Source organism: Hippoglossus stenolepis, chromosome 1 (genome assembly GCF_022539355.2).
Source record: "Hippoglossus stenolepis isolate QCI-W04-F060 chromosome 1, HSTE1.2, whole genome shotgun sequence".
NCBI classification, from domain to species: Eukaryota; Metazoa; Chordata; class Actinopteri; order Pleuronectiformes; family Pleuronectidae; genus Hippoglossus; species Hippoglossus stenolepis.
The window spans coordinates 12373992-12400312 of NC_061483.1; the positions used below are offsets into that span (position 1 = coordinate 12373992).

General features: G+C 41.9%; 1 protein-coding gene across 13 annotated transcripts in view; it reads right to left on the bottom strand.

Moving 5' to 3' along the window:
- Positions 1-5025: 5025 nt before the first annotated feature.
- tjp1a (tight junction protein 1a) overlaps positions 5026-26321 on the bottom strand; it is a 102700-nt gene continuing 81404 nt past the window's right edge. For 5 of the 13 annotated variants that reach the window (XM_047341280.1, XM_035168550.2, XM_035168772.2 and 2 more), the window contains 19 exons: positions 25280-25388; positions 24942-25161; positions 23660-23844; positions 23220-23315; positions 22345-22371; positions 20076-20158; positions 19471-19681; positions 18367-18467; positions 17840-18190; positions 16678-16929; positions 14652-15482; positions 14400-14482; positions 14018-14191; positions 13377-13483; positions 12964-13223; positions 12519-12673; positions 12213-12433; positions 10683-10826; positions 5026-7408 (listed from right to left, as the gene is read on the bottom strand). In XM_047341280.1, the coding sequence (XP_047197236.1) occupies positions 7314-7408; positions 10683-10826; positions 12213-12433; positions 12519-12673; positions 12964-13223; positions 13377-13483; positions 14018-14191; positions 14400-14482; positions 14652-15482; positions 16678-16929; positions 17840-18190; positions 18367-18467; positions 19471-19681; positions 20076-20158; positions 22345-22371; positions 23220-23315; positions 23660-23844; positions 24942-25161; positions 25280-25388 (3705 nt within the window). In that variant the 3' untranslated portion in view covers positions 5026-7313. The remainder of the gene's footprint in view (positions 7409-10682; positions 10827-12212; positions 12434-12518; positions 12674-12963; positions 13224-13376; positions 13484-14017; positions 14192-14399; positions 14483-14651; positions 15483-16677; positions 16930-17839; positions 18191-18366; positions 18468-19470; positions 19682-20075; positions 20159-22344; positions 22372-23219; positions 23316-23659; positions 23845-24941; positions 25162-25279; positions 25389-26321) is intronic. The other 8 variants (XM_035169097.2, XM_035169012.2, XM_035168611.2 and 5 more) reach the window with 6 other exon arrangements.

The following is a 26321-nucleotide window of genomic DNA, read 5'->3' on the forward strand; positions in this document are numbered from 1 at the left end:
ACAGTTTTCTAATCTAATCAGCTCCCTCCTATTTTCCAATCACTGGAGACGCTGCATTTTTTGCCATTATAATCCGACATCAGAGACCAGATTGTAAAACATGGCGCCAACTGTCACAGAGCTGACACATCTTTGTGGACGCTACGTCTTTTACACAAAAGTCTGATTGTTACATCTGAAGATTTTAAACTGTGTTTTTTTAATTGTTTTTAGGGACATTTTAAGTCTCTAAACTTTTCGAGTGACTTCCACTGTGATTGCTTGTGGGCAAATCACCTCCATCCCCAGCGTCTCCAGATGGAGAGCTGCCCTCAATCACATTATCTGGGTTTTTGGCGCCACTGTGGCCGATGGCACTGAGCAGGCTCTTTTGTTTCCAGCACCAGAATCAGCCTCAGAGCTATAAGAACAAAAACCTCCCCCTATACCCTCGTCTTATATCTTATATAAAATCCCTCTTGATAAAAATCAGTAGCAAACAACCCATCACTATCTCAAACATTTTGCTTGGATGCATTCTGATTACTTTCTGAGATTTTGTGGAGCAGAATTCGAAACGTTTGTGCAGATTGTAAACCGGTAGTTTCACATGTCTCCCTGATTATGAAAAGCTTCTGATTTATTTGAAGATGAGATCCACTTAATGTTTCATTGATCATTTAGGGTCGGATGAGTTTCTTCTGGGTGGATTATTCTGAATAATAATTTTTTTAAAAGAGTTGTGTTTCAGGAAGAGTGATTTTGTTGCAGGTTTATTTTCTTTTTGTCTGCAGAGACGTTGTGTTCTTGTTTTGCCACTGCGGCTGTGTTTCTGGAGTTTTATAGCTTCCGTGTGGGCTGGAAAACAGAATGAATCACATCAAACCAAAAAAAAAGCACAGTTGAGGTTTTGCCTGAGTGTGTGTGTGTGTGTGTGTGTTGAGGCACAAAGATGTATATATATATATATATAGATGTATATTTGGTGCGCAAAGACAACAGAATGTAAGATGTAGCACAACAGAATGACAGACCTGAAACATGCTACACAAAAATCAGCCTGAAGTCCTGATTGGCAATGTGTGCGTTGCCCTGGTCACCTATTGTAATGATACACTCACCACACACACACACACACACACACACACACACACACACACACACACACACACACACACACACACACACACACACACACACACCACAGATGGCCCTTGTGCCACAGACCTCCCCTCACCCCTGCACTCTGCCCCACTGCCTCTATAATTAATGGACCGTTCCTGCTCCTCCTCCTCTCTGGCAGAAAATCAAAGAAGTGTGTGTTCATAAATATTTACACAAAGCACCATGAAAGTTTCACATGTACAAAAACACAACATCTCACCGAGAACCCACCAAACTATATATATATATAAAAAAATATATATATACTGCACACACACAGAGGATGGAGCACTAGATTTAAAATATCCTCCTCATATGACTCTGACTGTGTGTGTGTGTGTGTGTGTGTGTGTGTGGGGGTACTCATGTACTCACATGTCTGATAATTCAACCTCTTAGAAATTCATTGTGTTAATGTTTTTTAAATTGAGTCAATAGTGAACATATATAACGTGTATACGTATAACATCTGTATCTACAGCCCATGAGACAAGTGTTGAATTAGAATCAATACAAAATAATATTTCCTTTATTGTCTGGATGGTTGATTATATTGTTTTTCTTTAGTGATGCAACTTCAGCTACATCGTGTGTGTTCATCATTGTGTGTGTGTGTTCAGTGTGTGTTCCTCAGCGTGTGTTCCTCAGCGTGTGTTCACCAGTGTGGGTTCACCAGTGTGTGTTCCTCAGTGTGTGTTCATCAGTGTGTGTTCATCAGTGTGTGTTCCTCAGTGTGTGTTCATCAGTGTGTGTTCCTGAGTGTGTTCCTCAGTGTGTGTTCCTCAGTGTGTGTTCATCAGTGTGTGTTCATCAGCGTGTGTTCCTCAGTGTGTGTTCATCAGTGTGTGTTCCTGAGTGTGTGTTCCTCAGTGTGTGTTCATCAGTGTGTGTTCATCAGTGTGTGTTCACCAGTGTGTGTTCACCTGCGTGTGTTCCTGAAGTGTGTTCAGTTTGTGTTCATCATTGTGTATTCAGTGTGTGTTGCTCAGGTGTGTTCAGCGTGTCTTCATCAGTGTGTGCTCGGTGTGTGTTCAGCTTGTGTTCATCATTGTGTATTGAGTGTGTGTTCATCAGTGTGTGTTACTCAGTGTGTGTTCCATAGTTTGTGTTCCTCACTGTGTTTTCCTCAGTGTGTGTTCAGTGTGTGTGTTCAGTGTGTGTTGCTCATTGTGTGTTCATCAGTGTGTGTGTTGCTCAGTGTGTGTGTTGCTCAGTGTGTGTGTATGTGTGTACTCACAGAGAAACCTGCCCAGAAGGGACACGAGTGTCGGACTCTGGGTGATGTGGTGAGAGCCAGAGCCGCGAAGCTGACGGCCAGGATCAGACTCCCCAGCACCATCTGAGAGACCCCCAGCGCCAGCATGATCCTGGTCCGGGTCCGGTGCTCCCTGAGCCGGGACAGGCTGCGGGACAGCGACGCGGGGCTCAGGGACCCCGGGCCGGAGATGCCGCCGCCGCTGCGGGGCAGCGCGTTCACCGGCATCGTCACGGATGGAAAGGACCGAACAAAGCTGCAGCAGAGGAGGAGAATAACATCCACACTGCAGCTGGGTGCTTGAGGTTCAGCCTGCGGGGAACTGGAAAACTCTCCGTCAGTGTCCGATCTCCATCAATTAAGACGCTCCGGAGTCGCTCCAATTAGAGACGCGCTGCGGCGGAGGGAGGAGAGAAGAGGCGAGAGGAGCTGATGTTTACCACAACACACACACACACACACACACACAAGCGCACACACATGAAGTGTTACCTCATATCCCCACACACAGACACACACAATACACAGGTTGGTCTCGGGGGCAGCTCCGGACAAGAGTCCATTCCTCAAAAGCCAGAAATGGCACAAAGCGCAGACGCATCGTCCTCCTGCAGCCGTGGAGCAGCTTCACATTGTCACGCTGTCAAGCTCCGTCCTCTGCAGCCTCTCAACTCCACGCAGGAGGGATGGAGCAGCGTGGGTAAAACACGCGTGAACCGCAGGCGATGATCCCGCACTCTGTGAGAGAAAAGACACACGCACACGTCCACAGAGTTGAAACCAGTTCTGCGGGGTTTTTTTCCCTCTTTTATCTGGCGTCTGAATATCCGCAGTTTCCTCGTGTGAGAGGCTCCAGCGGCGGTTCACAGGCGACACAGAGCGGATCCAGCAGCTCAGCAGCAGGGACGCACAATGCGCATTGGAGATGTGCCACGGTGCGCGTCTGATGGCGGCGAGCTGCACGGAGCGTGTTTTACTACGATAGTGGAGCAGCAGAGGGGGGAGGTGTTCTCTTCACTCAGCAGCCAACGAGTGAGTGGTTCACCCGCTGCTGCTGCTGCTGCTGCTGCTGGTGATGCTGCTGCTGATGATGCTGCTGCTGCTGCTGCTGGTGATGCTGCTGCTGATGCTGCTGCTGCTGCTGCTGCTGGTGATGCTGCTGCTGATGATGCTGCTGATGCTGCTGCTCAGATCTGCAGCCTCGGATCATGCACCGTGACACATTTGCACCATGTCACGAGGATTGAGTGGAAAGGTGAAGGAAATGAAAATGTGAAGTTCAGGTGTGTTTACCTGGTGGGAAACAACGTGACTGCAGATCAGAGCCGCAGCAGCAGAACTGCAGTGTCATTGACCGGTGGCTCTGGATCCTCTGTCCTTCATCTCAGTGCAGAGCTGCTGGAGCAAACTGAGCAGGAGGTGCATGCTCTGCACACGATGAGGGTTTAGAAAAGAAAAGAGACTTGAACATTAGTGATGTGTTTTTTATATTAGCAGTTTGTCTGGTGTCTGTTTTACCAACATTTTCAGCTTGTTACAAATTCAGATGAGTCCAAAGCTGAAGATGTACCTCTTCACTTCAGAAGTCCCTGATACAGAAAACGTTTTGCTTCATCTATGGTTTTAAAATTCATCGTAACCTCAGTTTATTACATTCATCAGTGGTCTGATTCTTTAGACCACTGAGTTTTTATCCAGAGTTTTTTACTGGGTTTTCATTTCCATCTTGTTTTCCTAAAGTCTAAAGACCTTCTATGTAAATTGTAAAGCATTTGGTGCTAAATTTCATGTATGAAAGCTGCTATATAAATAAAGATAATATTAATAATAATAATATTATTACTATTGCTATTCAACCAGTGGCAAAATGAATAGAACAGAAACAATGAAGTGTGATGAGTTTATCTCTGTTGCATCCTGACACTTCAAATCAAAGCTGAAGGACTTGTGTGTGTATTTCTGACCTTGCGTAGCAAACTCAACCAGGGCTCACCGGCGCCACCTACCTGTGAAACATGAGACATGCAACTGCAATTTTACAGCCTCAAACTCATCAATGATGAGAATTACAGATCAATAATTTATTTTCCAGGTATTTGAAAATGGTTCTGGCAAATCCTGATCAGCGTTTTCAGACATTTCATAGATTAACCGATGATAAATCAATCTTATGTATATAGTAACAACAGGAAGCCAAATTGAAATTGTGATCGTTTAAAACTGGTCAATAAAACCATATCAATAACTATCACACTATAAATTTCATGAAATATTTATTGTATATTAGCAATATACAATGTAATCACAGTAAGGAGGTATAGCATGTAATTGATCAGTTTTGTAAAAATGTATTGCTGTTTATCGAGTGTCTGCTCATAAACAATTTAAACCACAACCTTCACTCAGGAGCAAAAATCTGTTTTTATATTTAAAAGAAATAATGTGACACTTATCATAGTTATCAGTATTAACTGATATGTTTCTTTATCTTGATATACTTTTTGACCATATCGCCCAGCGGTTTGCTCAGTTGAGGTAAAATGGAAAGAAAGCAGCAATCAGTTCCTTATTTCAAAAAAGATCTTTTAAAAAAGTTAAAGAAAAAAAACTCCCTTTCAGACACATTCTTTACTTTAAAAATGATTTTATTTATTAATACAGTGGTATACTTAAAATTGTGTTGTAGAGGAGAAAAAAAAAGTCAGCCACACGTGAAGAGCTAATATCCAATTAAAGCCGTGTTATATCTAAAAATAAAAATGGTACTGGTGTGCCATACATTATATATTGTCTATTAGTACAAAAATACATTTAAGGGCACACGATACAGCATCCAGTATCACAAATCAGTGAGGGGAACACTTTGAGAGCACACCCTTTCAAAAGAACAGGTTCTAAATGTGTTTTAGCCAAAGTACTTGATCCTGATCCTTAAATAGCCGTTTAAAAAAAAAGTCCTTAGTTGTGACTGTAACATAGGGTGAATATATTGGTAGAAAATGTGTGATGTGTTATTGTTAGGTTATAAGTTCCAAGGCTCGAGGGTATATCCAGAATACAAAGATAAGCATGTTCACTCGCTTCCACATGTTTTCTCTAAGTTTTATACAAAAAAGAAAGACATACAAAAAGTTCATTTACAAACAAAAGAAACAAGGCAATATGCTAGCTTTATTTACAGCCACTTCTTTTCTGGTTTCTGTTTTTTTCTTTTCTTTAAGTAATGCATAGCAGATAAAAGAAGAGCATACCTTCGTTATCCTTTATCGACTGTTATTGTGAGCTAAACCCAAGTTCATTTATACAGTGGGTCCACAAAAAATATGAAATGGCAAAAACAAATGACATTATACCATAATTTATCATAACTTATTTGTTTTGTTTTTTTTCTTGATGAAAAGTGAATAATCTGCAGATAAGGCATCACTGCTTATTTGTGTGTGTGTGCAAGAGCGCACAGACAGAAAAAGAAAGAGCGAGAGAGAGAGAGAGAGAGAGAGAGATGTGAGGAGGGAACTGAGGAGGCTACTGGACCTGAGTCAAGAACATGCATAGATCTCCCTCAGGCTGGAAGGAGAGATGTGGGAAGAAATAAGAGCTACAGGATGTAACCGTAGGAAAAGGAAGAATAAAGGAGTGGAGGAAGAACTTCTCTATAAAAGTGTGCTACTTGGGTTCATATCCAGCTCGAGCTTTTTTCAACTCCTTCAACAGAAACTTCCACACGTCACCATCTCTTGTTTTATCTCACGTCTGCCTCAAACCTTCATTGTGGAGGAAAAAATAATAAACGTGGTTTGTTTTCAAGTCAGCTGAACTGAAAAACGACAAGATCTTGACTGAATTCATGATTTAAACTTAAGTAAATCGTCTCTATACTACTATATATACTGTATGCATATATAGCATAAATATGTTTGAAGCATTTACGCTGCCTCAAAAGCCGTCCGTCCATCTATATTCATGTAAAAATTACAATAAACATCGCCTTATATAAAAAGTTAAACCTCAGTGGAATGGGGCATGCATCATCAACGACTTCATTTCACATCAAAACCTCATATTGGGGGAAATTGTTTTCAGGAATAACTTGTAGTGATCATCAGTCTCTCCTTCTTCTGTGGGTAAACAGCACAGAGCCAATCTTCTTCATACTCCATTCTATGGTGTGTGTTTGCAGTGCATCCATCTGTGTGTGTGTAGTGTGTAGTGTGTGTGTGTGTGTGTGTGTAGATTTCTTTCATGCTTTCAGACATGCACTGAACTCCAGAGATCCTCCGGACTGTCTCCGTCGGGACCGTATGTGTGAACGCAAATGTCAGAGTAAGAGCCTCCGGAGTTTCTGCTGACTTTCTCCGTCCGGCCCCCTTGTGTAAAGTCCACAGAAACTCCGGAAAGTCCGGAGTCAATGTGAGAACTCTGCAGGAGATCCTCCGCTGGATTCACCGGGAGCGAGCGGGAGGTTGGCGACACTTCTGACACGGAACAGACGCAAAGAATTAAAAATACAAAAACAATACCAAAAAAAGAAGCGGTGCCATACACGTAGAAGACACTGACGAAGATGTCATGAGAGTTTGTAGTGATAAGGGCCGACGCCTGTGTGGATGTTCTGTAAACAAAAACATGTGATCTCCGCAGCGGGACTAATATGTGACTTCCTGCCTCTGCCTGCTGCTGCAACCCCCCGCCTGAATCCTGCGGAAAAATGTGTTACTGTTGTGAACGCGCCCGAGCGGAGGATCTCCTGCCGCGTCCCGCATGTGTGAAAAGGAATACTCTGGAGAAAGTCTGGAGTTTTCGCTGGAGTTCCTCTGGAGGTCATGTCTGAAAACGTCTCATGTGTGTCGTCTTCATTTTATCCACCATGGCTCCGTGTTCAGTAACGTCACACCTGCCGGCCCCGTCTCCGTCTTTAAAAGTGGTCAATGAGCACGGAGACACAGTTGGCGCCCACCAGGTAGTTGGGGTCCCCGGGAAGAGACTTGTTCTGCCAGCTTTTCGGGTCACCTGAGGAGAGAGGAGGCGGCAAATGTAATGTATTTTACAACCATCACTGACTTCCTCACACCGCAAAACCCATTGAACGACCAAGTCATGAAAAACACTGGTCTCATTTTGAAACAGCCCTGAGTGCAGAGCTGGATTTTATATATTGACTACGAGCCGCTTTGAGTGATACTGCGAGTTTGTGGCTCAAATCCAAGCAGCGCAGCAGGAAAATAAACTAATAAAAGCAATGTCATTGTTTTATTGAACGTCCCCGGTCTCCTGTTGACTGAAAATTAGACCCCAGTGACTGCGAGGTCTCGGTGTAATTGCAATTATAAACATACGAGTCTGCGCCAAGAGCAAAGTTCCAGTAATCAATCAGAGTAAGCAGAGGCGGCTTGGCAGAGGTCCATCGATACAGCGGACAGCCTCTACATGTGACAGTGTAAGTACAACCTGCTTATTGAGATCAAGTGTCAATTTACACTCGTTGTATCGTGGTAAAATTTGACTGATATAGACGATGAATAATCAGAGGATTGTTGTCTATTTAGACGCTAAGTTAAAGGAAGAAAAGCCACAAACATAACAAATGCATTTCTTCATTTCAACTCATGAAGATCCATATTTTGTAACCCTGTCTTGACCAAGTGTGATTCAGATTCAGATGCTGTGACTCATGAGGAGCCTTCACCTGTTTACCTGGCCTCCAACTTGTTTTGTGTTCAGTTCTATTTCCTTCTGAGAACAATCTGACAAACTTGACGACTAACTGCTGTTCGAATTCTTCGATCTGTGTCAGACATCAACTTGTTCCTACTTCTCAATCTGAGGTTGATGTGAGTCCTAGCCCAACAATGTAAATATAACAATAGGAAAGATATGAGAGAACAGGCACAGCATCAGCTTGTGTCCTCCATCTGGGCCTCTGTTACATCCCTCCATTGTGTGTGCTTTTTCCTGGACTATATTCAGAAATGACACAAACAATGGGAGCCTGTGTATTCTCTGTGATTTCATGTGGTTTGTGACTCACTGGTTGTGTGTTGTGGCAACATTGTGCGTCACATCCTGAGATTTTGACTCTAAATTTCCGACTGAAGTTTGCCACAGTTGGTCTTCGGTGGTCAGAGCTCTAAATCAGACTTCAGTTCTTTGAAGGCGTGATTACAGATTTTACGCCCAGGACTGATGCTCTATGTCCCAAAACCACACATTTTCTCTCTCTCACGCACTTACAATGCATTGGAGTTATGAGTATGTGACCTGTCTCTGTTGTCACATGATGCAAAAATGTTATTTGGCATTTTTTAAATTTTTCAGAAATAATATACTTGTTTGAGGTGATGAACATCCAATTACATTACAATTTTCTATTTTAAACCTAATATATAAAACCTGCCATATCGAGTCATCTTCTTCTTCTTTTACTCTTTCTGGTGCATAGCTAGCTTTCTTGGGATGTTACTTTTACCACCAAGCGAAGAGTGAAACAGCGTGAAAACATCAGCATGGGGCATCACATCACATGCATGCTTGTGTGTGTACATGCTTATTAAAAAAAGCTACATTGTGTCTATAGTGGTCAACACCTCCACATTGTAACTTTAAAATAAAGACTTTTGAGTAGTTTCCTGTGGTTTTCAAGACAAACTCTGTCTCTGCTAACATGAATCGTTTTTTCACAGAGCTTTAAATAAACATATCGATCCACAGAATAACAGTAAACAGAGGAGAGCCAGTGAGACACAGAGAGGTGTCCAGGAAGAAAGAGGAGAGGAAGTGAAGAGAAGCCACAGAAGGAGACAGGAGGAGGCTGGAGAGTGGCCTTGCTTTACAATAAGAGGATTACGAAGCGGCCTGATAATCCTCCCACAATTCAGCAGGACAACGGAGCGAGCGGACATCTCATTCAGCCCGGCAAGTAAAATGAGGCTAATTAACAGCTAATCCTGACCACTGCCAAAATTACCACTGTTTTTGAAGCTGGGGCACGAGAAGGATGGTAATAAGAAAAGTGAGAGGAGAAATGAATTACTCTCCTCAGTTTTGTTCTCTTCTTTTTATCTCTTGAAAAAGAAAATTGAACTTATATATTAGCCCCGGGTCCTTCTTCAATATTGGTTTTCTTTATTACCTGAATTTTTCTTCAGACCAAATGTTGACCCACTTACTCGACTCTGGTTTGGATTTAGTTTCCATTAACATGATTTAAGCAGCGTTTGCTCTTTGACCAAGTTCTGTTCTGAATAAATTACTGATCAATTTGAATGATTAATATTCTGTGAATTTAAATAGATTTTTATTGGGTGATAAACTATTAATAATTGTTTCTCCTGCATCTTTCCTGTCATGTCTAAAAAACAAACATTAGATTTGACTTGTCTGGACCCATCAGCCAGAAAATAGTGAGAATTAAGCTTCATCATCTAAATTACAATTTTAAAAAGAATTGCTTGAATGCTCGTCTCCTGCTGCCCATGAGAACAGTTTGTGTATTTGCATACTTCAGGTTCCCCGTCTGTCCCTGATCCAATTTAACAGCCTCATCTTTGCAAACAAGCTGAGACCAGCCTGAAAAAAAAATAACTGACAATAATTCTCTCCACCTGAAAGCTTCCTTGAAATGAGGAAGACCTTTGGGATAAAGGCAGCTAAATTTAGATGGCTATATTTTGACATGATACAAGATGTCTTTGTGTAATGTTTTCTTTTTTGAGGGGGGAGGATAATGACGGCCATTATTGGCTATGACAGTGTCCCAGTTTCCAGAGGGTCTCTATACGTTGTTCTCCAGGTCAGGATTTGGGTGGCTATGTGAGAAAATCACAGAGGAGCATGCACTATAATTCTACCTGATGAAATTAAATGACAGTACAGCCAAGCATCTGGTGCAAGCATGTTAAATGAAATGAGAGGAACTTGTTAAGGGGACTCAGAGGTGAAAACCAAGAGGGAAATACTGAAGTTTCAGGATGTGAAATTAATAAACACCACATTAACAAAACAAGTGATACAGCAAATGAGAGATTGTGTGGGTGAGTTAACTTAGAAATAAATGATGGAAATTAATCAACCTGAAGCCATAATATGAAAAAAAAGACAGATTTTCCCCCAAGATTGATTCTCAGGTCATTTTGAGAATAAATCAATTATTTGGTTTAAAGTGATTTTTGAACAAGAGGAAAACCAAAACTCGGGGTAAAATCTCATTGAACAGTGACACACAACCATCAAATTGTCACACAGCCAGCCCAAACGACCCCGGAAGAACAGAGAGAGCACAGCATACCCGACGAGGAGTCGGAGGATTTTAGAGCAAAAGACCAACCATCAGGGGTCATTGACGCACAGTGAGGTAAGCGCAGCTCCACAGGCTTCAAAAACTTAAGGCCATGAGGTCCACACATCACCAGAGGGCTGAGCAGAGTCTCTCCTGTGAACACAAACAGAGCAGGATTCAAATTAGAAACACACAGGCAGGTCTTCAGTGCATTATTTCCCTACAGTTCTCGTAGGCTTGTGGTTTTATTGGTATTACTGGGAATAAAATCAACCTGAAAGAAGTCAGAACTGACGACTACAACTATTTATGCAAATAAAATAAAGATTCATGTAATTCGGTTGGACAATGATTTATACTGACAGATTATTGAATTGCCATGTTGATTGATAATTAAGTGCCAATGTCCAGGAATGATAAAAAAAACATCTCTTTCACTTTTAATATGCTTACATCCCTCACAGTGCACGTACAGAGGCTTCTGTCAGATAAAAAATATAATCTGTTAATTATATATAAGTGCACCTGTAATAACTGATTAATTAAACTAGAGTAAAGTTCATCATGCTTTTCTGGACCAGTCCGTCATCAACATCCCAAAATGTGACTTTACAGCAGTGTTGGCTGGTTTAGTCACATATGTCAAGGTACCAACATAAAGAACATACACTAGAGGGAGCACAACTCAACACTTTTTCTTATGGTCGTCTGTAAAATGAATATTTAGGAAATTTACCCCACCGCCAATAAAACACTTTAAATACTAGGAGTAGAAACAAGTAATTTCTTCAGTCACTTCCTAACAGTGATGTGCACACAACATGATCATATATTCACCTTTTAAGTTGATATGGTGAAGATATTACTAATCAGTGGCTCATTTCCATTCACAGCAGAGTATTTTCATTCTCTTTCAGCTGTTACTGGTCTATATCAACTCATAAGGGGAACAACTGGCTCTGTAGCTGCTTTAAATGCTTCACTCTGTTAACCAGCTTGTTACCCAGTGTTTCTGTTTGCCAATGAGCAGCGAGTGTACAATGGGTTTTTGGAGCTTTTTCACACAGGGACCTGCTGTCGCTGACAATGAGGCTACGAGAGCAGTGTGAGTGAACCGAAGAGTAAATTTACAGACTGGACAGTTTAAACAATGAGTTGAAAATCACTTCAGAGCTCAGCCAAACAGACGGGAGCATCGTATTCGGGTGATGTTTCTCTGTAGGTTCATCACTGTGAGTGACTGCTTTCACATTGACTCGTTGGCTTCTCAAACATTGTTTTTAAGAATATTGACTTTAGATAATTAAAGTAAATAATCCGATAATCGCTACGGAAATCAGATATTGGTGATAGTCTCTCGGTCAATAGTTAGTATAATGTCAAACAGCACAGTCCTACTTAAGATCCAGCCCATCTACCCAAAGACAACAAGCATTGTTTAACTTAAAACACTGAAACTAGACATTTGAACTGGCTTCATAAAACAACCAACAATTTAAACCTGAAAAAAAGAAATCCCTCAGGCGTCTTCATTCTTACCTTTCTCTTTGTCGAGCGGTGGCAGGATGCTGTTGTCTCTGCAGACCTTGAAGTAGATCTCCTGCTCCACACCATCAGGGATGGCGCCCTGTGGGATTATTATGCTGACACCTGTCTCAATGGAGCTCAGGACGCCACCGTTACTGTTGAAGATTCCTCGAGCTGTTGCAACTACTGTGTGGCCTTCATCTTCATCGTCATCATCCTCCAGAGCGCTGGGGCTGGAGACAGATACTTTCAGTCATCATGCATTCACATTCCGCTAAATACTCTCCATTGAACGTGTAGTGAGTGTGAGATTGTTACCTCACTGGGATGGCCTTGGGCACAGCGTTGATGTTGTTGTGCTGGTATTTGGAGCGGTGGTCCATCGTGCGTGTGAACGTGTCCACACCGCTGTCATGGTCTGTGTTCTGGGGCTGAGGATTCACCTGAGGCTTCACTGGGCTGGAGCTCCGGTCCTGATTCAAACAGAGAGGGGTCAAGAGTTAAATACAAAAAGCAGCTAGTAAATAATCTGAAATTAATCTGAATGCTGGAATAGGCCTTAGTACGGTTTATGTTAACTTTCACACACTTACTGATTCCAGTAACACAATATGAAAGAAATGTAGCCTCTTCTGCATTTGCCAGTTAAAAACAAACACATTAAATGTGGGTCCACAATAAATTCAACAGCGTAACCCACCATGCATCATTTAATTGACCCACTTTACTGCACTAAAATGATCGTTGGCAACACTCTTCTTACCTTTGGAGCAATCTCAGGCTTGTCATTGGGCAAAAGGTTGTGGTTGAATTTCGGACTGTCGAACATGCGTGCGAAAGGCTTGGCAGAGGTGGTGTAGGGCTTGGGCGCAAAGCGGTTGTAGCTTGATGCTGCTGGAGCCGCGGTGCTAGTGACTGTTTTTGGAGGCTGGTCACTTGTGCCATTAACTGGAGACTTCTCAGGGAAACTCTTATGAGGCAGGAAGTTGGTCTGGACAGTTTCCTCTCGGCCAGGAGGCTTGGCTATGGGTGGATCAACAAGAGTCTTTTAGTGGGAGTTGTAGTCTTTGTGTGTATTTTCATTTGTTTAAAAAGTATGTACATTTTGGTAAACACATCAGTCAGCGTCTCTGTACACATCTTTTTTCCTTGTTTAGAAAATTAGATGAATGTTACCTTCAGTTGGGGGTTTGGGCAGTGTGGCTGGTGGCAGCGACGGTGTAACCTGGGGAACAGGCTCATATTTTTTCTCCACTGGACTTGGCTTTTCCACTGACTCCGTCCTGTATCACAAGACAGGATTTTGACATTTCAACAAAGTTGAAAGAGACCCCTTTATCTATCTAAGAGGATCTAAATATATCACCATGGTAGTATGCCTCCACCAACCAGACAAATTGCAGGGCACATGGTCACAATCTCAGTTTCTGTTCCCGTGGTATGATGTTGAATAACAGAAGTGCTTAACAGAAAATTCTGAACATCATCATAGTGAAGCTAACCTTGACTGTGTGGATGTAAAATCTCATCAACTTACGATTTTATCCTTTTAGACATTTGTGTTGGATTGTGTCACAATTAGCATCTGAATTCTTGGGTTAAGAACAAAAACCTGTTTTCTGAAGTCACAGTGACCTTGACCTCTGGCCTTTGACCACTAAATTCTAATAAGTCCAAATCATCTGATCCAAGTAAACATTGTGAACGCAAAATTGTAAGAACCTGCCCCTGCAAAAAAGGTCATCAATAGGACAGAGACATTTAATTAAAACATTAACGCTTAACGCTTTTGGAATGTGGATGGGTCTGAGCATTACCTGTAGTTGTTGTGGGTTGGTTGTGCTTGTGGCTGGGGTTTGGTGGGGCCAACTTGGAGCCGGTCAAAGTAGGACAGCTGTTTCCTGTAGTAGTCCTCGTCCTCATCAGGGTTGTAATGGTTGGAGCGCACAATGTCGTCAGCTACATTGGGAGGTTTCTGGGGCTCTGGAGCTCTGAATTGGTGTGGAGGGGGGAAAAAGTTGAATAAAAGGCAAAGCAGCGGAGGAATGTACAACGAAACCAAATAAAGGTGACTGGGCATCTTGTTTAATGATCTGAAAACTAAGGTGACTAATTGCACAGATTCCCACATTACACTGAAAAATTTGTGAAAGAAAACGTAGCATCAGCAGCATTAGTGAAGTTTAAGCGTGAGCTTACCTAAATGTCTTCTCTTGATCCAGGTTGCTAAGAGAATTTGCTTTAGGGATTACTCCACCTGCTTTCAAGGGTAAATCTGCTGCCTACAGGGGTAAAAAGCAACACACCTTATGAGTATAATAATAAAAAAAAAAATACCTCTAATATGGTTATTTAACAAGATGTTGAAAATTAAATGTACAATACAAGTTATGTACACTAGTAACTATTGTAATTTCATCAGATCAAATGATAAATATCAAAACAGTTTACCCTGATTCCAGATGAATCCCCGGTATCTCTGGCTCGGTCCACGGACACAGAGCGTTTGTTCTCGAACATCTTGACTCTCGTCAGGACTGACTGGTGCCGCATGGCTGGGTCGTCCTCACGTGGCTCATCTCTGGCAGGTGCAGATTTTGGAAGGTCCACAGGGGAAGGTGAGGGGTTCTCTGCTCTTGGAGGAGGTGTGGGGCTGGTTTCAGAGTTCACAGGAACAGGGTCATACTGCTGAGGTTTGTAGCCTTTTTGCTGCGGTGCTGGTCCCTGGTTATAGGCAGGTCGCTGGGCAGCTGGGTCAGGGGAGCGGGCAGCAGCAGGGTACGTACTCAGGTGAGAATCCTGGTCATAGTGCAGGTCAGGCCCTGGTGCTGGAGGATCATCATAACGGACAGGTGCAGGACCCGTTGGTTTACCATAACGGGGCCGTCCGTCAAATCCCTGCTGAGGTGGGGGCTCGTCGTAGCGGATAGGAGGGGTGTAGTGGGAGTCAGGGCCGTCACCGTATGGCAAACGGGGATCGTAGCCCTGAGAATTGGCAGTAGGGAGCGGCTGGCTGTAGGGGTTCCACTGTTGCTGGTCGTAGTGAGGCACACTGTTCTCGAAGGGTGGGTTAGAGTCATAGTCATGATACTTTGGTTCTCGGTAACCACCTCCGCTGCTGACTCCACTGCTGCTGACATCATAGCGACTCGGGGGGTGGTCGTAATCTCTGTACGGCTGCTGGTCAGGGTGATATCCCTGCTGAGGGTTGTAGGCCACAGGCTTCATACTGTGACTGGTTCTCCCTATGGTGTCTGTGCTGTATGGATCCTTTTGAAACATCTATTGGAAAAAGACACAACAAAAGATCAGGTTAAAATGTGCACAGGTTCCACTAACATATAGATATAAAATATATGATATAAAAAAAACTCAACACACAGAAAGTCAGTTAAAAGACGAGAAACGGAAAATATTAAAGTCCGTGAAAATTAATTGCAGAAGAAGAAAATGAGAAGGGAAAGACCTGAAATAGAGAAACTGAGAGGGAGGGATTACTGGTCAGATAATACATCAGATTCAACAGAAACGGCAGCATGAAAACCCATCGCAGCATTAAAAAAAAAAAAGATCACAATGTACAACAGCACACTGAAATTAAATAAAGTTCTTAAAAAAAAATAAATAAATAACTACAACAAAACAACGAGTTCCATTTTTCATGAATCCTGGGTGCCCTCGTCTTCACTTCATGTTGAAATGGAATATAGAAATGTGAACTAATTAGAAAGGTAATTTGAAATTTGCCCAATAACTGATGGTTTTATCATCATCATCATCGTGGAGTGCACCACATTCACAAGGAAAAATGTCACCCACTGTCTTGATGCAATTATGATGGCAAATTAAACAGCCACAATAATATTTAACATTACAAGCACATAACCATTGTCCAAAAAAAACATATTTAAATCATCATATTTAAGAAGTAACCATTAATTATCCAATCCAAACCTGAAGAACATATCTCTTTAAATTGGTTGGAAAATTACTGGCTACTTTCACAAGGAAACGATCCATTCAATCTGACTGATAAAAACAGCACAGAGCTACGTCTAGTGGTTAACAGAGAATGAGGCAAACATGTCGGAGCCATGCAGAGAAGATAAGCAACAGTGAGAGCTGCAGGATGTCCACTGATCTTCTACATGTAGGCGTAACACATACAGCCATCACCTCCGAGCCCACTGTTGTTTACCATCGCACTCTTGCACGTGCACTCGCATACACACTTTTGCACGACCATTCACTCGCACACAATCTCTGTCTCTTCTGGGCAGCGCTGTGGTCAGCACACATGCAGGGCGGAAGGAAAGAGAGAAAAGCATTGCAGCAGGAGGTAGTAGGTAGGTAGGTAGACAGGAAGCAGCAGCAGCAGCAGCAGCAGCGGCAGCGGCAGAGGAGTTCTGCCAGGTCAGACCGAGCTGAGCTGAGCATGGCCGAGTCACGGAGCATCCAGAGACGGGTAGATGGATACCTTTGGTTCAGAACTGGCCAGTCCAGACTGTAGAGGTTCTGGCGTGACGCTCTGACGGGCTAGCTCAGGGGTGGGCCTCCTAAGCGAGCCAGCCTCTGGGTCGGGGCTTGGCTGCATGTGGGGAGCTGCAGGAGCCTCGTCAGGGCTCACGCCCCCTACAGTTTTTACAGTAACGTCGACAGCAGGGGGCATTGTCTCAGCCAGGGGCTCAGGCTGCTGGGGGATGCTAGGGACGGCAGCGGCCTCTGCTTTCTGTGAAGTGGTTCAGAAATGTTTAATAACACGCGCTGACACACTATGGTGCAGTACCAACAAGTGCTACCTCCTTCATAGCCCCTCTACTTTGATCTGCTCCTCACTTGAGCCTACAGCTTACACTGATACAAACAGCCAATAACCAGACTTCACATTTAACAGTAGCTGTCGATCAACCAGTGACGGATGTTAGGAATTAGCAGCAGGACAAGTTTTCATTGTAATAGAATACTACTGTGATTTTAATTCTACAGTTACAATACAATTATTTATTTTTGTTCCCTTTTTATGGTGATTAACACATCATGAGATGACAAATGTTTAGATTTGGTTATCACACGGGCCAATCGGGTATCGATAAATACATTTCACAGTTACACTGGATTAACATGGGCATTGCCAACATGCAGATAATACTGTCTGGTGTCATACTGTCACAGTCTCAATCACAGAAAAAACAAAGTTAAGAAGTGCACATAGGTGAGTACTGTTACACACACTTGGACAAACAGGTTTCTCTTCGCAGTGACATCAGCAACAGTCACACCGATAAGCTTGTCGTAACACAGAGTACAAGAGTAACAGTAAAACTTATCAAGTTCTCCTTTTCAAAAATAAAAAACACACACTCACAAACATCAATCAACAAACATATAGAGGAAAATAGATTGAATAAATATTGTAATAAATATAGATATATATATTATATATATGTATAATATTTATATATTGCGATAAATACCTGACCACGAAAGTTTTCACTTTGCCACTGATACTGTTTTGTAGATAGAGAGAGAATAATTGTAAAAATAAAAAAACGCCTTCAATAGCGCTTCCAGAAAACCCTTCTAACGCACACAACGTCCTCCAGACAACAGGGGAGACGTACACCTCTCAGAAACGCTACCTGCTGCGGCACTGGTGCCTTGAACCCAGCCGGGTCGATGCGGTTCAGGGGGTCCGGTTGCACCGTGTGCTGGTAGCCAGCGTAGCCAGGGGGCTCTTGGATGACGGGTGGATCCTCACGGACAGGCTCAGAGGAGCGGGTGATGGCAGGCTCCGTGGGTGGACCCACATCGTCATTCAGTGTTTCGTCCAGCTCCTGGTCGGTGTAAGCTCCACCCTCTGTGTCGGTGTCCTCGTAGTCGGAGGTGTGGCGGCTGTCGGTGCTGTACATGGAATACTCACTACCTGGTGCCGACAAGTAGGACAGACGATCATCATGGATGTCCAGGTCGTCCTCAGCTGCCCCATCAGCCTAGCAAAGAAAGAATAAAGTGAGACGGAGAAGGAAAATTCCAGTCTGCAAATTGCCTTTCAGATTCATTAAGTACTCTTGTTTTCTCGTTTTGATTCACATCCATTTGTCTGTGTGTGTGTGTGTGTGTGTGTGTGTGTGTGTGTGTGTGTGTGTTGTGTGTGTGCGCGTCTTACCTTGCCCTCCGAAACCCACACCAGCTGGTTCTGCTGCTGCTGGATATTGTCTTTCAGTGCTCCGAACCAACCATCGTTCATGCTGTTCAAGTTAATGGTTGCTGAATGCACAAAGAGGGAGGAGCAAAAGAGAATAAAAACATCCGGTGACAATTTTTCAATAAGAAATTCTCTCCCACCATAGGACCATAATTAAAACTTCATTTTAGACATGCCCTTGAATATACACGTAGCCACCTTGACGTGATTGACATTGTGTTTGTAAAGGACTTCCGAGTCTTTTCTAAGGTAATAAGGCAATGTGGCTATTTCCCCATTTGGGACCCAGTTAAAATTTTTGGTTCAGCTGAAGTGTGATTCAACTCAGTGGATTGGTGTCATGTTCTGTATCTAGTGTGTAAAGTAATCATGTTGTCCCTCCCATCCCATGTTTGAGAAGAGATGTTATAAATGTGAAATCATGGAGCAGGTCTCCGTCCTTATAAAAGAAGAGATAACAACTCATTTCAGAAGCATTTGAAGGAAACATCCTTATCTCATGTATTATATCTAACCTCATGATTTACCATCAGTTATCTGGGTTTTTGTTTCCCCAGTAAGTAATTTTCCTAAAATTATTATATGGCCTGATTTTGAGAATAACTGAAAAGCATAGAGATACGGATGCAGCTCACTGTGTCACAGGTGTTGAGACTGAAGATTGTGTAAGGAGTTCACTTGTGTACTTTAAAGACTGAATGTGAGCTTAGAGAAGACTCTTTACGACCTCCCTAATATCTTGATCATCAACAGAAGCTCCTAAAGCACAGTCTCCCCACATCCCTTGACAGGAAGCACGCAGGCTGAGAAAATGGGCCTGGGAGTGCTTCTGTGTGACGGCCAGTGCTGAATAAGCTTTTTATGAGGAGTTTGACAGAACAGGGCCGGACACAACAAGTGCTGTGCAGCGACAGCCTCAAACACTGCGGCACTCAACTGTCAACTATCTGTGAAATGTGTCCACGTGAAATCTCTCCTGTTCTCACCATCCCCCTCTCCCTCCTTGGGGACACCCCCCCATTTAATCACCAATCTACTCCTCTCTCTCCCTTTTACTGGACTCACTGGTGAAGAGGTGGTGGTTGTTTTTTCTCAATTTGAGGGCTCGGTCATAGAGTTTCCTGGCACTCTTCCTAGACTCGGGGCAGAGGCGGGTCCTCATGTTCTTGACGCCCTGCTTGGTGTCGGGATTGAGGAACACCACAATGGGATACCACTGAGCGTAGTTCAGACGGTCCACTGCATTGGGGGTGATGTCCAGAACTGCGTGCTTGTCCTACGTATACAGAAAACAAACAAGAAGAGACACACAAATGAGGTGTAAAAGTGCTTATCTTCCATGTATTGACCATTCATAACATTTTAGCTAAGGACTATAACAGAGCGATATTTGTCAAACACTTTAATGATTTATTTTACACTAAAAAAATCGATATCTTGAGGTCAGTCCATCACTGAACCTGCCATCATAAACCTTTGTGGAACTTCAAGCGCCTAACAATATTAAATAGCATTGTACACCAGAGGGCTGCAGTGAGTTGTGAATATTATTGTGGCTCACTGCCGTATTTTCATTGCCGTAGCAAATCTACCAAAACATGTTTATATCTTAATCTTTTGTATCCTGTGTGATATTGTTATAACATGTGTGTGTATCTAGATTCACTTACTCTGTCAATTATCTGTTTAATGGTGTGCAGGCGGATGATGCCAGAGCTTTTCTGGTCGGTTCCTGCATCCCTGGGTTCGCTCTCTATGGAGGAGAAAAGGACAGTTACTGCATCACATCAGCACGAGAGACAAACAACAATAACACGCTGTGCACCAATTAGACGTCTTAGTAGCGTGCAGTTGTCGACTCCCATGAATAGAGCTTTAATTACAGAATAATAATCTCCGTACAGGAGAGGACAAGTGTACGTTCATGAAAACAGCTAGATAGTAAAGTCAAAATGAGAACAGCAGCCAATCCATGCAGTAGTCATTAGGTAATTTGGGTGGGTTTTAGAAAATGAAATTCTGTGTTTGTAGTGTGCGTGCAACTGCATGTAACAGTATAAATTATGGTGCAGGAAATGTGTTATGTGAGCAACACTGAAATGAAATATGCACATACAAGAGCAGGAGGGTAATTTGGGTTTGATGAGAATACAGTGTCATTGTAAGCCTGAAGGATTTAAGCAAGGATGTGTAGAGGGGTTTGTGATTCAAACAAAGATAAGCAATGATTTCCTGCCTAGAAACAGAAGGCTCAAAAGAGGGCAGTCATCTCACCAGGTTGTTCAGTAAAGTCATGACTTAAGGCTTTAATTTCTAATATTCTTATAGGATTTGTGATTAACCTGGCCAGAGCTATCCAAATCATTTTCATAAATAATAAATAAAAATACAGCCATGCATGCAGAGGTTCAAGCATATGCAGCTATCTTTAACAGGACATGTTTTGATTCAGTATCGTCTCTGAATTTGAAATGTGATCTTTGAGTGATCGGGACTTTGATCTGTTAAGACACTTTATACTTCCATCACTGTATTATAAGAAGTGGGACAGGCACAGAAACACACCATTGACAGCTCTGTACAAAACCAGACTCTTAACTTGGAAATAGCATCACGGTTAGTAGTGGTAACACAAGCCAACTTTCAACTGTGGTCAGAACTTAGAGCCATCAAATGATGAATTATTGTCATTATATTTTGCACAGAATAATTTTGGTCCTGCAATTACTTGAACCCACTGTTGCTCTACATGCAGGGTTATGCATACAGATATTTTAACATATCAACACACCAAAAATATGGTAAATACTTTTTAGATTCTCTACTAGTTCATGATAACAATGTGGTAAGTCTTGTCGGTATCGTTTTGAATGCTTGAGAAAATACAAGGATGCGCTCAACAGTTCTGAACATCATATAGAAATATATAGCACAAAGCCTCAAGCCTTAATTAGCGTTGACCTTTGATGAGAGCCACAAGTTAACTGGTATAAACTGCCACTTTGTTTACCGTGGTGTAATTCAATGGCAAATTAGTGGAAAAAAGAAGGTGAAACAAATTCATAAAAATGTGTAAATAAAGTCAACATTTTCAGTCTCATAGGTTAATGTCAATATATAATTCTATGATTCATTTCTTATGACTTTTGCATTTATACATGGCGTTTGTAAAAAAATTTACTACACACATCTCAGCTTTCACTGCGAATCAAACTCCACAGCTAAACATGCTGCGTTGCTGTTGTCTTTCTACATAATGCAGCCTGCAATAGGGAGGGGAATACCACTGAATTTAATGACAAAAGATTTCCATTTATATTTATCAATATTTACACACAACCTCTACAACGAGGGACAGGAGAAGATATCACACTGACTTAGTGTTGTAGATACTACACAGTGCAAAGAGTGTCGAGTAACAGACAAACTCACAAAATAATAAAATCTAAATCATCCAGCAAAGTGCTTGTTTATCAATGTTGAAAAACTCCCATGTGGCTTCACGTGGGAAAAATGTGATCTGTTCAGTCTTTAGTTGATATATTTGCATTGGACATGATAATTATTTAGAGTTAACAGCAATTTCAGGAATTATCTTTCTTACTGCAAAAACAAGTCTCCAACTGACAGTGTGGAGCAATCAATCTGTGTCAGTGTGATATAACATTTCTTGAGTCTTAGGTATCCCGTTTCTGTGTTAAGTTGTGTAACACTGGGTATCCCTGTTGAAATACACTGATAAGAGTGTTGCTGCCAATTGTGATGGCAAATGGAAAGTCTTAAATCGCGTGTTCTTCCCCTCTGCACATTAACCAGACACTGGCTATTGTTGAAACATCTACAGAAAGGGCAGCTAGCCACCAGACACTAGTTTATAGATTATCTGCCATTCAATGAATCAAATAAAACAAAGAAAAATTGATGCACTAAGTGACATACTTTCCCCTCCTTGTTGTTTCTGTGTTTCTGAAAAGAAAATACAGTTATACAAACGTCACTGCAGTTGCGCAAAAAACATCATGGAATGGAATTACTTTTCATGGGTGTGTGTACTGAATGTGTCTGTGTGTGTGGTTGCAGAGACATGTGTTTGTGCTCTTAAACCAAATGAAATTTAATAATAAGTGTTAAATAAAACCACACATTAAAGACGCAGTTTCATCAAGTAAGAAGAGGCAGATGAGGGCTGAAAAAGGAGTGTGTTCCTCTCCTCTGAGTGTGGAAGAGTAGAAGATAAACAAAAAGGGGGAAGAGAGAAGCTATAAATAAACAGTAGGAAATTAAAAAAACAACTCGATGAATGAGACAAAACTAAATTAATTTGGGAATATCTCATAGCAGTAATAGTATTCTGGAGTTTGCTGTGCGATGTTGTGTCAATCCTTACAGCGAACAAGTCGGGAGAGTCACTGTACGGGTCACAAAGTGAGATGAAAAACTTGGCAGAATAGATTTTGCTATCTTTATGTGTTAAACCTCTAATCTAAAAATATCTTTATAACCTCCCAGAGGCAAAACCTTTTCATATCCTGACCTTTCTTGTTCGTTCAAAAGAGCACCTCAGACTTGACAAAGTGAGTTACATACATGTATGTATAATAATAATGTAGTCACTAAATCAACAGTGATTTCAGTATCTATTGGACACTGACCACTACTGTAAATATTTGATGAGAAGTAAAACAGCCCTCAGCTTACGCGTTATGCAACGGGATGCATATAAAACATTACCTCAGATCACCTAAGACAACCAGTCAGTCACTACACAAAACATGAACATCAGAACAGAGGGAGGCGGGTGATTTATTACTTACTCGCTAGTTCAAATATGTCTGGCTCCTCCCTGGCCAATTTCTCTCTGGCCACATCTGCTATCGGTCCAAACATAACCACTGGCCTGAGGAACCCAGCTGCAAGAACAAGAACATGGGATAAAGATTGCCAAAGGCTAGAACACTGAAATATTCAATCATACATTAGAAACAGTAACTAATGTATGAAATTCAAAATTGAGTCAAAAGCTAAGTGAGATAAAAACCCTCCCATCCACTCTTCTTTAACATCTAAACATCTGTGCTGTGTCTTTAGGGTTACATTACTATCTGTCCTTTGTTAATGTAAGAATATATTTAAATATTAAGACCTAAGTAATTTGCTCGATCTAAGAAATAGGGAAAAACTTTCACATTCATATTTCTTTAAGCTATAAAGTTGAACTCTGTCTTCTGCCAATTATAAAATGATCTGCTCTTACCTTCCCTCAGCACCACCCTCTCATACGCAGGGAACTTGGTCTGAACTGGCTGCGCAGACAAGTCCTCCCTGCTCTTCCGCAAATTCCTCTTGGAACTTCGCAATCCTCGGAATCTCCAGAAGTCCGCTCTGTCGCCCCCTGGTGTTTTGGGGAGGGTGTACTGCACACTGGATAACTGCTCAGCTCTGTACAGGAAATAAATGTGAATTGGGTCAACTGTTGGGATTTCAGTCATAACTGCAGGGATTCTGAATCAATCTTACTACTGTTTGGAGCAGAAACCATGGTGGTATACTGGCAAATATAATTATAATTCCATTGTACATACTAAACTCTAAATGGTTGTCAAAGTGATTATGATGTATTTGCCATCACTGATTAAACATGTTGAAGGCGCATGAAGAATTTAACATGGATTAAAAGCCATTTTAGATTTAGGCTAATTGAAATGCTGTCTTAAAGTCTAGGCTACAATATAATTCAAAGCTCAATAAAAAGTGATGTTATCATATATCATTGTGTATATGTCAATATGTTTTTACGTAGAAAACAACACACAGGGATAAGGAGAAAGTAGAAAGAGGCCTTAGGGCAACAGAGGCAAAGCCCTTCTTCCCACAGGCTTTGAATAATAATGGTCTTTCTTTGATGTACTGTAATGTTATAATTTTAAATATTTTCAAATATTACAGAAGTCTCAGTGTGATTTCATGGTTTCATGACATGAAAGAATATCAAGCGGGAAAGGTTTAACTTGGCTGAGATATACAGTATTTCATAGTGATTAATGTATGTGATAAAAACGCATGCTCCGTCTTCTCTGTCAGCGGGACAGTGAGGAATCTCTGTGTAAACACTGCTGGAGCATGTTCAAGGCTACTCAGACAGGTCTGATAAAACAATGCTGTTTGCTAGATGATGATGTACAGTGTACTTCACATCCTCAGGCACACAGGCCTCAGAAAGTCCTTGCAAAACTCACATAGTAAATACTTGTAGACCATTTACCTGACACATGGGATGTGTTCAATATATCACACTTTAAGAACACTTCTAGAATATAAAACACTGACCCGGAACTGGAAATTTTTCTGAGTCAAAATTTTTGATATACAAGTAAGTCCTTCCTACTCTGAGATCAACCGAGTACTGAATCATCATATTATGATGAAGGTCTATGTGCTGTGAGTTAGTGCTCAGTGACTTTGCCTCCACGCCTGCCCATTCATAAAGTGCCAGAACAAGCTATACAGGTATAAAAGGTGTGTCCTGAAACTTTTACCTATTCTTGTTTGGGATGATGCCCCTTTCCACTTCCTGATGGTTCTTGCCAATCCGGATAGCGAGCCAAGAACCCAGTTTTCCGTTGTAGAGCGTGTCTACAACACGGAACACCTCGCCCTTGTTGAAGCTCAGGCCATACGGTGACTCTTTCTCATATTCAAAATGTGTCCGAATGTAGAAGGAGTCGCCCACATCTGATTCCACTATCCTTCGATACACTGGGGAAAAAGCAGAAAAGGAAAACAGAGTTCAAGACAGCAACTTTTCAAATGAGCTGGTTTTGAATCCTGATGCGTTTGATCTGCTGACAGAGGACTTTGCAAGGCCGTCACTCACCATCCTTTTTCTTTTGAGCGAGAATAGTTACTTCTTCTCCTTTTGGGAGATCCAGCAAAAACAGCACGGCTTCCTCTCGGATGATGTTGGCAAAGTCCACGTTGTTCACCTGCACATGCCAAAGAGTAGAGGTAAAAGAAATTAAGACTATCAGACAAAACAGCAAGTTAGACACGCCATGCTTAATAGCATATATATATATATATAGTTTAAATACTTAAAACTGGATGACAGTGTTTTTATCTTCAGTTTTTTTACCAACTTAATTTTTGTTCTTATCAAATAACTAAATACAGGAAAAAACAACAACCACAATAACCAAAACAAACTCTAGGGTGCTACCGCATTTCTCTCTGATAAAGAGAGACAGAGGAAAAATGGTTCCTCAACAGAAGCAGGGAGACGTATTCTGCCTACAACCTAGCAAACTCCACCTCGCCTCCTGCTGCTATCCCAAACACAATAACTGCTGTTTATTGACTCTGCTTGAGGGGCAGCAGGGGAAGTAGAAACACATGGGCTGAGTCACAGAACCTCTGAAAGACACCTTTATCCTTCCCAGAAACAGGAGGGCTTGACGTCTTTATCTCCACAAGCACACCATGACCAAAGGGAAGCAGCTTAAACATGGAAAACAATGTCCTGGAAGTCTCTGAGATGTGTTTGTACAGAGGGAAGAACACAGGCACAACAAGATCGACTTTTGGGGGGGTAAAAAGCTTTTGTATTTATAAAGAAATAAGGTAATGCATATCTTTGTATATCAGATAAATGCAATGACCTCCATGAAGGAGGTTACGTTTGTTTGTTAGTTAGCAGGATTACCCCAAAACTTCTTAAGCGATTTCCATGGAAAAACTGTGGAGGGGTGGGCCATGACCTGAGGAAGAATTGATTCAATTTTGTTACAAAAAAGTTGGGGTGATATTTTTGAACAGTGCTATTTGGTGCAGATACAAATAAAAGCCTGGATCAAGTGAGTTTAAACAAGGTTTCATAAGGGGACTGCTGGGCCTTGGTGGAGGTCTCGCCTCTACTGAGA